At 40.1% G+C, this 12221-nt stretch overlaps 1 protein-coding gene across 3 annotated transcripts in view; it reads left to right on the forward strand.

Moving 5' to 3' along the window:
- The window catches only part of LOC149156811 (uncharacterized), a 186564-nt gene that overhangs the window by 129798 nt on the left and 44545 nt on the right, over positions 1-12221 (forward strand). For all 3 annotated transcript variants that reach the window (XM_089438616.1, XM_089438615.1, XM_089438617.1), the window contains 2 exons: positions 1766-2476; positions 2732-2806. In XM_089438616.1, the coding sequence (XP_089294742.1) occupies positions 1766-2476; positions 2732-2806 (786 nt within the window). The remainder of the gene's footprint in view (positions 1-1765; positions 2477-2731; positions 2807-12221) is intronic.

Raw genomic sequence — 12221 nt, forward strand, 5'->3', positions numbered from 1 at the left:
CTGTTCAGTCATCATGCTGATTTGGAGGCTGCTTCTCAATAATGCGACATCCAAAAAGATCTGGTTCTTCAGGCTCCGCGGATTGTCCCTCTGTTCTAGCAAGTTCTTCTGCTGCAGGAGCGCTCGGGCCAGCTGGAGTGGGCGAATCCTGAATTGCACAGCCCCCAATATCCCGTCTTTGCGCAGTCACATTCGTCGAGGGAGCATTCCGGTGTTCCATCCGCTGGTGCTGAGGAACTCCTGAGCCGACTGTCTCCGAACCCCCAGCTTGCTCATTCAGCTCAACAGTGACCGAAACAATGAAGGAGGAATTACCAAGTCTACAGGGGAGGCGGAAGCGAGCCGTGTGCGTTCTGGAGTGCTGAGAGCTCACCTCTGACATAAACTGCCTCCTTCCTCTGCCACGCCCGCTTCTGGTCGCCGGATAGCAATAAAAACTGAAGTCCGAAGCCTCAGACGAAGGGTCCGAGGTTGTTGAGGACGCCTGGCGGAGGACCCGGCCACGAGAGCTGCCTCTTCTGCAGCCCATTCTGGGGCGCTCTCTGGGCATGTTGATATGAGCTATGGAAGCGAAACAAACAGTCAAAGAGGGGAATGCGCAGTGGCTACAGGGGAGAATTCGAAGCGGGTTAATTGGAGCATGAAAGCCTGGAAAAGTGTTAGCTTCTCGCACCAAAGCCAGACAGTGCCTTGAACTGTCTCTAGCACAAGAAGCTTTGACCTTGCTTTGCTAGCAAAATCAGATGAGAAGAGCGAAAATGAGAACCATGCCGGGCATCGTTGCAGTTAGGTTATCAAAATGCCGCGCTTGGGAGAGCTGCATTAATGCAGTAATAAAGTTTAATGTGTGAACTATTAACTGTTGCGTCCTGCAGCTCCATCTGGCTGCGGTGAGCGGCCACGCGCCTTCCCACCAAGCCATCCTCGTACTAAGTTCTAGATTGATCACCCGCATCCAGGAGTTTTTATTTTTATATTTATATAACTTTAAATTTTAAAATATTTTATATTTGCTTGTACTTGCCATTTCCGGATCCTGGTTTTTCAAAAAACTGGCGGATCCCTATCCGTATACGGATCTGAATCCTGGTAACTTAAGAAAAGTATGATTAGAAAGTTATATTGGTCCATAGATTTACTATCATGTAGTTTCAACTTTCCATTTACTGAATAAGTAAAATGCATTTTCATATTTTTGTCATGTGCACGCAGCTTAAGTTTTAAGTTTTATGGGTCATTTTGGCATTTTAAACATCTAGTTTTCTGCTAGTTCATTGCATATCTAAGATTCTAATCAATATTGGGAGTGTTTTGAATTAGTGTGTATTACTGTTTCCCATGTAGGAATTTATGGTGTACGCATTCACCCTCAGTTGTGGATAGAGAATATAAATGATATCTTTCATTAATAATGCTGCAGCAATACATCTTTCCTACAGATATCAGGTCTCGCTTTACATGTTCATAATATTCCTAGGTTGTTAAGCTGGTTTATCCACCTACTTGCTAACCCTTAACCAGTAACCGATAATTTAAATGTTCCATATGATCACATATCTTACATAAAGTGGTATATGTATTGATGATTCTTATTGTCACCATTCTAACATCTAATAGCATACCTCTTGCATGTAATGCTCGCTCCATAATTGGTTAATGCTATTGGTTCTCTGAAATTTGCTTGGCTGTAAATGTTATGCCTCTGCTATGATTTTGTTTTTTCACAGGCTGCATTCTAATGATATTTATTTTAATCTGATGTTAGGTTGATTTTGCTTGTAAGACAACACCAACATGCCAAACTCAAACTTCTTCAAGCCAACCCACATGCTTGTCGAATAAAAAAATGGATAACGATGCTTTGGGGCACTTTGGTAGACTGAACTATAGACAAGATATGAAGCCATCATATCAGAAATGTGTAGTTGGTAAATGGCTTGATAAACTGCCATCATTATCAGAAATGGTTCAATCTGCTTTTATTACTGAGGATGCGACTGAACTAAGGGCAATGATTGAAGATGATGGTGAACAGCATGACAACTTTGATTACATGTCCGAGTTGTTACCATCTGGAAATTGTAATGATATTGACCATGGGTCAAGGGTTTCTGGCAGAAGGGATACAGATACGGGAGCACAAGTGAACAGGGATGATGATAGAATAAGCAGGTCTTATGCATGTTCTGCATCTGGAAATGCCCATCAACTATATTTATCAGGAGTCCTTATACAGCATGATGAAACTGGATCAGAAGGAGATGTTGTCGAAGATTTGGAGTTGGATACTTTTGATGAAAAGCACACTGAAGTCTGGCAGAAGAATCAAGATGATCTGATATCTGGTTACCAATCTGATAGCATGGTTTCTTCCATATTGACAGATGCAATTGAGTGCAAACAGACGTGGACAGAATCTCTAGATAATAGGATTCTGTGGGAACTTGAAAATATGAATCTGTTTCTAGAAGCTGTGGTATTCACCCCCCCCAACTTATGTTCTTTATATTTCTGTTGTAAAAGGTTGTACTCTCTAGTCTCATTGACCTATTTTGGTCGTTGGTGGACATATAGTTTTGTCAGTTCTGTATTCACAGTGGTAGCCATATTCTTATGTGACAGTGCCTATACTACACATTCATAAGTGCAGCTACCATCGGTGACCTGCTCAATTTATTATTAGGTTTGCAAATAGTTACTTTTGGCTTACTTTCTGGTGTTTGTACTGCAGCCTGATCTAGCATTGAGAGATGATGATGAAATAATGGAGGAGCTTCACAAACTTCAGACTGAACTTCAACGACAGGTGGTTCTTTTCCTAAGTTTTTTTATCAATTTTTAAAATTTGCTTCAGATTTCTATTGAATAAAAGTTGAATGTTGTTGTCCTTTTTTTTCTATTAAAAATCAACAGAAAGAAAAAGGTTCTCTGTCCTTCTGCCCAAAGTTTTTCTCACTTCCTGCCCAAGAAAGAGCTTTGATACCACTTTTAGTAAAATTTGATAGATATGAGAGTGAATAAATTATGAATGTTATGTTTATTTATACTTACTCCTGAGTATTTCTATGGGTTTGTCCCAAATACCCTTTATTATTATATTATTTCCTTTTAATTACATAGTGAGCCTATTCTATTATTATGGCATACCTACATAGGTAACCTATATTATCCTCACTAGGTACATTATAGATATAAGAATAATTTTTCATTCCATTAAATACTTAAGAGTTATGTAAACATCAATTTCCCTAAGCAACTAATCCTTTTTGTGTACCTCACCAAGGTTCTTATAGTTATGATTGTTGATGAACATAATGACAAGGGAGTAGGAGATGTCTTCATGTCATGGTTCAAATACAAGAATGAGAACTACAAACATGATTCTATGCTCTACCACTTCATGAGATGGTCCTGGTGCTAGATGCTGATATGGTTGATGTAGTTGGGCACTTATACCATCAACCTTGAAGAACAGTTCACAGCATTTAATTGTCAAGGACAGCATTATAGATTATATGGGGTTGAAAGCTTCCATCACAAGAAAAATGATTTTGGTATAATGAAAAATACAGATAAACATACAACAACAAAAGCAAGAAAAGTATTTTATTGAGGAGCATGAAAGGTTCATATTAAAGGCCCAGGTCAAAAGACTGATAGACACTACAAAAGAACCTTGTTAATGCTCAAATTGGGCACTTGGTGAAGCTTCTACATCCAGATAAAGATGACACCATCAACAGATCAAGCTAAATTACAACGAATCATATTTATTATGATTTGAGGACAAAACATTCTTTAAGGGGGTGGCAAAGTGCATATAATACTAGAAATAATAATGATGAAAAGTCAAAGGTCACACACCCCTTCAGTTCAGGATGTTATGTAAAAATTAGTTCGTTTAGGTTTATTATTTAATTTTCAGTTAAATTAGATGAAAGGGCACGATCATAAGATCATGCCCTTTCCCCAAAGGGTGTCCATGGCAGTATATAAGCCAGGAACCCCATTTGTAATCAGCGTCATCTGTCAGTTAATCAATAATACATATTTATATATATACATTTCTTTGCAGATCAGACGTTTTTTTGCTTCATCTAGTATCAGAGCAGGTCGATTCTCTACCTGCAAAACACAAATTCCCGCATCCGCCATCCCTGCATCGTCTTCATTCATTGTCCCTGCGTCCACCACCAAACCAACGTTCCCCATGCTCGAATCTTCCATTTTTGCACTCTGCAGACACACTAAAACCGCTGTCCAGCGCACACTGTGACCACCTCCCTGTTTCCGCACTTCCCTTATCAGGCCCACCCATAACCGTAGCCACTGCGTTGAGACCTAAAATACGTTAAACATATGGCGTTGCGACTTAAACTGCTTAAAAATCTGCGTGGGAGTAGTCTCCGCAGTGATAGCCGTGTTCTGTTCATTTGCGGTGAGCAGTAACGGTGTTATCTGTTCGAAAACTTTATTTTGAATGGTCAAACTGGAGGTGACCCCTACCAGCAGACGTGGCTGTCAAGCGGAAGATATATATATAATATATTTATAACGAAATTATAGGTATAACGTTTATTTATATATAATATATATATATACTATATAATATAATTATATATATGTGTGTGTGTGTGTTATATAATACTTAACTTAATTTAATTTAATTAAAAGTTATATATATATAAGTTAATTTAATTAATTAAATTTATTTTAATTAATTAAAATTTATATATATAAAATTTATTTTAGCTATAAAAAAAAAGAAAAAAAAAGAGAGGAAAAATATTTTAGCTGGCAAATAAATACACGCCACCGCAAACCTGCTCAATGTCCACAATAACAATGGCGGATTTCCAAAAAAAATTGTTGGACGCGGAGCATAAGATAAATAACAACCACGATGAGGTCAGTGAAAGATTAAATGAATTCCAGATCAAGCTTGGGGAGCAAGCTAACGAAATAAAAAATCTTCGCGATACAACGAATGGAATAGAAATAAAGATGGAAAATCAACATGTCCAAACAGAAGTAAACATCAGAGATGCCTTAACAATGCTGAAACTTTTGTGTAAAAGGTCGAATTGTACACCCGAACAACTACTAAAAGAAAATGAAGAGAATCAAGAACACATCTCATCAGATTCAACAAAGTCAACAGACTCTCATGAAAAAGTTGAATCCCCAAGAAAATCAGCGACACCCCACCAAGAAGTGAGTAACACAACCTTTACAAACAAGCAACTCTGGGATAACTTTACCAATCAACACCCTTTTTTCGCTCAACCATTAGCAACATACCAGCGAAGGGAAAAAGTCGAGATGCCTAAATTCGATGGAAACGAAAAAAACAATGTTGCATGGATAAATAAAGTAGAAGAATACTTTGAGATATATGACATCAATGACGATGACGAAAAGCTCAGGCATGCATCCATGAAAATGGAAGGAGAAGCATATAACTGGTATATGTGGTGGAAAAAGACAACACACGTCATTAGCTGGAGGAAATTTAAAGATGCATTCTTTAAAAGATTCCAAGGTGTAAAGGAAGAAGAGTTCTTTTCAAAACTCATCAAATTACGACAAAAAGGAAGTGTGGACAAATACACTCAAGAATGGGAGACCTTAGTAACACGAGTACCTGGGTTATCAGAATCTCGTCTGGTTCAATCATACATCTCAGGACTCAAAACCCATTTACAAGTAGAACTTGAGATGCATGACATTACATCAATAGAAGTAGCAAGACGGAAAGCAAAAACAGCTGAAAAGAAATCCGAACCAATATTTTGGTCAAAAGCAGAAAAAACATATTCAAGATGAAGGATACCCCAATATGTGGATTCAAATAATACAAGATATGTTCCACCACATCGCCGTGAAGATGAAAAATCTAATGTGGAAATACAAAGGATTAAAGAGGGTAAATGTAAACGCTGTGGTGAGAAGTGGGACCCCAAACATAGATGTGCTAAAGGTAAAGAACTAAAGAACCTATATAATTGTGAAGCAACCAATGATTCAAACAGTGAAGGTTCTGACATAGAAGAAATAGAAGATGCCCCAGAATTCTCACCAGAATTAGATGACGGGAGTATTCCACAAGTGTCATTATCAGCCATGACAGGTATATCACAACCTCAGACCTTAAAGTTAAAGGGACACATAAAGAAGAACAACGTAGTGGTTCTCATCGACTCTGGAAGCACACACAATTTTTTAGATGCAACTGTGGCAAAGAGACTCAATATCTTTTCATTTCCCTTACCAAACATGAAAGTGATGGTAGCTAATGGTAAGAAGATTGAAAAGGTGGGGAAATGCCATAAGGTCAATTTGCAGATTCAAGACTTTAATTTAGAGTCTCCGTTCTTCACGGTACCGTTAGGAGGAGTAGATGTAGTCTTAGGTATCCAATGGCTACGAACTTTAGGTACTTATGCCGCCAACCATCAAGTACAATTTATAAAATTCAAATGGGGAGGTCAGAAGTACAAACTACACGGATTCCAAGCACCAGAAAATCAAGTTGTATCATCATCTCAGATGATGAAGCTGAGTCGAAAAGGAGCACCTGCTTATGTAGTACAATGTCACCAATTAGAAATGTTATCTGCAAATATGACCAAAGAAGAGTCACCAGAGATACAAGATCTAATTCAGAATCATGAAAAAGTAATTCAAGACCTACCTATGAAGATGCCGCCTAATAGGGAAATTGAACATAAAATAAAAGTCAAGGCAAGATCAGACCCCATCAACATCAAGCCATATCGATATTCACATCACCAAAAAATGGAAATTGAGAGATTAATCCAAGACCTTTTAAAGTGTGGGACCTTGATCATCTTGGAATATCTGATCAAGTGGAAGAACTTACTGAAGAAAATGCTTCTTGGGAGAATGAAGCATTTTGTCATCAACATCCGTCGTTACGTATGCTTTGAGGACAAAGCATTCTTTTGAGAGGAAGGCAATGTTATGTAAAAATTAGTTAGTTTAGGTTTATTATTTAATTTTCAGTTAAATTAGACGAAAGGGCACGATCATAAGATCATGCCTTTTACCCAAAGGGTGTCCATGGCAGTATATAAGCCAGGAACCCCATTTGTAATCAGCATCATTTGTCAATTAATCAATAATACATATTTATATATATACATTTCTCTGCGTATCAGAAGCTTTTTTGCTTCACAGGACCACTCATTGCATGTAAGTATACTATCATGAGGCTTATTGTAGTCATTAATTCTTATCATTCAATCATTATTGAGTATTCTAATATACAATCTTAGAATGCTCATTCAATCTCAACAATAAATCGATATTGTTTATTCAAACATCCCTTTAGACAATGAAACATTCAACAGACTAATTCCTCTGCCAGCTCCTTTGGATCGTCTTTTATTAGGAGTTTCTTCTCTTCGGCCTTGGATTCTATAGGAGATGTATATACAGAGGTGGATGACCTGCAAGGCAGGGTTCCCTCCTCTTCTGTTAATTTTAGGTATGTTCTATGCTTAGAGAAATTTATTTCAATTTTCACAGTTAGCTCAATATCTTTTCAAGATTAGCAGTCACATCAGCATTAAAGTAAATTGCAGATAGAACATAAACATAGATCGCAAAAGAAGGGCCAAGACAAGAGGACACAAGATGTGGTGCTAGCCAGGGACAAACCCTATTGTGGGAAAACCCTTGATCAATTCTTCTTATATGTTCTTCAATAGTTCAATAGAGAGAGAGAGAGAGAAAGAGAGAGAGAGAGTACATTTACAACAGAAGTCAACACTTGACTTATCTAAATAAGAGCATATATCATCTCTAAGAAGATGATACATGAGATAGCTGATCTCAATTGAAGACATGCGGCTTCAACTGATTCTCCAAGGTGACTCCTTCACCTATCATTATGCTGCACCTCGTCATCATGCTGCATTGTGCTGCACCCAACATCACTACGCTATACCTCATTATCATGTTGCACAACTAATGCTGCACCTTCTGATACTGTGACATCGCGCTGTACCTTATCATAATGCTGTCACTGCTCATACTGCTGCATCATGGTTGCTTGTTGTCCCATGAACGCACCATGTCCTTGCTGACCCATCTATCATGCTCCACCATGATAGCATTTGCAACACCTTACTGTTGCTGCTGTCCTATTGTGCCATCATGCACCATGCCATTGCTGTTGTCTCATTGCATCATGCCATCATACTACAAGCACTGCTGTCCCATTGTTAGTGACATTGCTTCTCCTATGTGGCAGTATCCAACACCTAAGAAACCCCTCCACATGGCCGCTATCAGATTCTCCAATTGTCTAATACATCAATGTATAATCACTGTAGATGCTGCCATTGGTTAGGGCATCTAACCATCAAGTCTGCCCCTCCACTTTGGCTACTACGGGCTGCAAACAAATCCCATTCAAACTGATCCAAAATCATGGACCCAACACAAGTCATTAATGGAGAACATACATACCTTTGTACTGCTGTTCATGGGCAGAGTTCTGGTCACTAGTTAGGGCAATCTATAGTCTTATATCCAACCTTCAATTCAGCCTAGATCTGCTGTTAAGGAGTGTGGTTTCCCTTTGTTAGGAGGCTGACCCTTCTTGCTGTGGTTTTGGGTAGTCTAGTCCTCTTTAACAACCTCGGCCTGCCTGTAACTACTGTGGCACCCTACAGCAAGACTGTGTAGGGTTATGACTGCCTTTCCATGGATTTTCACCCCTCCAAAGTGCCCTCAAAATGTCTTATGGTTGCGGCTCTTCTAGTAAGGGAACTCAGCCCTCCTTCACCCTAGCACACCGCATATTCGGCCTCCATTAGGGCAACTCAGACCCCAAAACTATCCTTCTATTCCACGCTATTCCAGCCTCCTTATGCTATGGCTAGGGCATGTTATGACTGCGGCTAGGTACAACTCGTTTAGGGCCTCCTCTATAGCGCTATTTCTCCATCCTAGAATTGCGGCTAGGTTCCTTTAGGCAACATATAGTTGCTGCTAGATCATCCTCCTTAGAACTGCGTTAGGGCATCCTCCTTAAGACTACGTTAGGGCTTGTAGAGGACAGCGTGTAGGCTTCCTTCCCTCCTGCGTCTTAGGGCTACTTCCTCCTAGATTTCTCACACTAAAACCCAAGACAAGTGGAGAGAAATCAAGAGAGAAGTGTGTGTGAAAATGACTCTCAAGTCATCTCCTTTTATACTAGAACGTTGAGCACATGTGGGGGTTATTTGGTTGCTGGCCGACCTTGACGAATTGTCTTATAACACAAATAAATTCATAACTCCATGAATACTTATCAGAATCAGATTATCTTTAGATCAATCCTACACCTCTCAATGAGAGGGATCCAAGAAAAATATCAACGGCCATAGACAAGATGACCCACATGGAGTTTAGCCCTAATTGCCAATTTTAACACTCCCTCTCAACTAGGGAGAACTCCATCCGTTGATCCATCTGTCCTACTGTAATATCTCTGCCATTAGTGCCCCGCACTGCTCTGCTTTGCTGAACCATGAAGAAGAAGAATTGATCGAGAATGTCTCATACCATTCTCTACTAACCTGAAGTCAGTCCCATCTGAGGAGAGTGTGTCATACCACTCTTACTGATCTCAGATCATTTCCAAAAGAGAGTGAGTTATATCACTTTTATTGACCCGAAGTCACTTTCATTGATCCCAGATCAATATCACAAGAGAGTGTCTCAATCCACTCATACTGATCCCAGATCAGTTTCATTGATTCCAGATCAATGGAGGTCATCCTAGCGTAGGGAGTACGGTAGATACAACAATGTGTCCATTGATAGTACTACTATGGTCCCTAACCTCATTTCCCTACTCATTCGCCAGATGAGAGGTACTTCCCATGAGTCCCAGACTGCATGGGTAGGATGCCTCGATAGGAAAACCACTCATCCTGTCCATAAGTCGCCATGGGGTATCACAGGGGAAGGTTGAACCATTCACCCTGTACACAACGCACCATTAGGAGAGGGTGAGTCGCCTTATGGTCGCTTGTTGCTCCAAGAAGTACCCCAAGCCCCCTGGAGCTCCCAGAGCTCAATGCATGCATCATGCAGGAACCTCATAAGAGGGTCTCTCAACGACTGCAAGTCATTCGGGAAAGTCACAAATTTGACCTTTCCTCGGGGCTTCGACAGAATGTCTGCGACCTGTACATCAACCTCAATGCGATGGAGCCTCCTCGCTCATCGACGTATCATATCCCAGATAAGGTAGTATCTAATGTCTATATGCTGGAGCTATCATAGAATACGCAATTCCTCAATAATAGAATCCCCCCTATTTGACACAGAAGTTCACGGTGGTATCCATCATGTGTACAAACAACTCACTGAAGAGCTTCCACAACTAGGTAGCTTCACACGAGGTCATACTCGTAGCTATGTATTCGGTCTCAACGGTGCTCAAAGCAACCGTCTTTTGCTTCCTGCTCATCCAGGATGTCGAGCATTACCCAAAGAGAACCAACACCCAAAAGTTCTCTTGCGATCCTCCACTCTGCCAGCCTAATCATCATCAGAGTAATCATGCCGCTTCACATTTCCGGCAGTGTATCTCAATTCATGCGAGATTGTGCCCTGAAGATATCTCAAGTGATTCTTGGCATCAATCAAGTGAGGCTGAACCAAATATGAGCCCAACATGCTAACTGCAAAAATATATCCGGACGGAAGTTCACCAAGAATATCAATGCGAATTATTTTATGAAACTCAGAGGCATTTCCCAAATTTGGTCCAGCAGTGATACCACATAACTTCTGAAAGTTAAGCTCCATTGAGGTAGTCACGGGCTTGCAGTTCACCATTCCAAATCTGGAATCCAACTCCCTCTTACTTTTGCAAATGAGAGGGTCTGCACCTGTCAGAAAGAGGTTGTCCTCAAAAGGTGCCGGTATGAGAGGTCTATCATCCACAACCTTCAAGCAATGGTTTGGATCGACTTCACTCCTAGTGAATCTCAGCTTCATCAGACAACTATCAATCCTCTCATACTATGCTCGGGGTGTTTTGCTTCAAGCCATAGAGGGCTTTCTTCCACCTACATACATGAGATTCCCGATCATGAATCTCAAACCCCTCGGGTTGTTCCAAACCTGTGGACCTACTACATGAGGGGAATGGTCCCCTTGTAAGATTTTCCTTCGATACATCTCAGACATGTACCTTCATGCTCTTTTTGAATTCAGGCATCCTTGTCACCATTTGACTCACATTGGGTAGGGCCCCATAAAGTAGACCTTTGGTGCTATAGATGAGATGTGTCAACTGACATGGTCCCCAATGGAATTCCTCCAACTTGATACAAATTGCCAACCCTGAATCCATGAGTAAAAACATCTTTGAAAATTCTATTTTCAAACATGTACCTTTCCATCGATGAATGCCACCCTGAAACCTTTGACTTCCATTGCCGAAATGGACACCAGGTTCTTCTTGCAATCAGGTACATAAAAGAGATTCTGTAAATGAATCGAGTTACCCTTATTCAATTGATGGGTAGCATTCCCTACACCCTTTCTGGGATAGGTGGCATCGACTCCAAGTATAATCCCACGATTGTTTCCATTTCTACCAAATTAAAGAGAGCACCCTTCTATCCAATGAAGTGCCTTGAAGCACTGCAATCAATAAGCCAGATTCCCAAAGAGTCTGAAGGAGAGGGTAAATACAAGATAACGCTTCTTTATCTTATCAGAAACAACATTTAATTCCTCATACTTGGGGTTCCTTGCTTTCTTTGAAGAGTCAACCATTTCCTAGATGATCTGCATTCCTTCGATCATCCCTGGAATGATTGTTATCATCATCAAGTGATGTGTCCCTACCATTCGGACACTCCTCAGCATAATGTCCGAACTTATTACAAACAAGGCATCTGCCTTTCCTTCCACCCTAGACCTAGACTTCTTATTGAATTGATTTTTAGGTAGGCCATCAGAGGTTTCTGCTGCGCCATACTGATGATATTCTTTGCTTCGACTTCACCCTTGATGAATTTGAAGAGGAATGAGGAATCCATTGATCCTTTTGTCCTTTCCCAACTATCTTCGGTGATTTCTCTTTCACTCTCGCTTGGGCTTTGTCTTCACCTCAGCTTTGATACCATGTTAATTTTAGGTATGTTCTATGCTTAGAGCAATTTATTTCAATTTTCACAGTTAGCTCA

Source organism: Pinus tabuliformis, chromosome 9, assembly GCF_031772625.1.
Source record: "Pinus tabuliformis cultivar Carrire ecotype Pingquan chromosome 9, CPIR1, whole genome shotgun sequence".
Lineage (NCBI taxonomy): Eukaryota > Viridiplantae > Streptophyta > Pinopsida > Pinales > Pinaceae > Pinus > Pinus tabuliformis.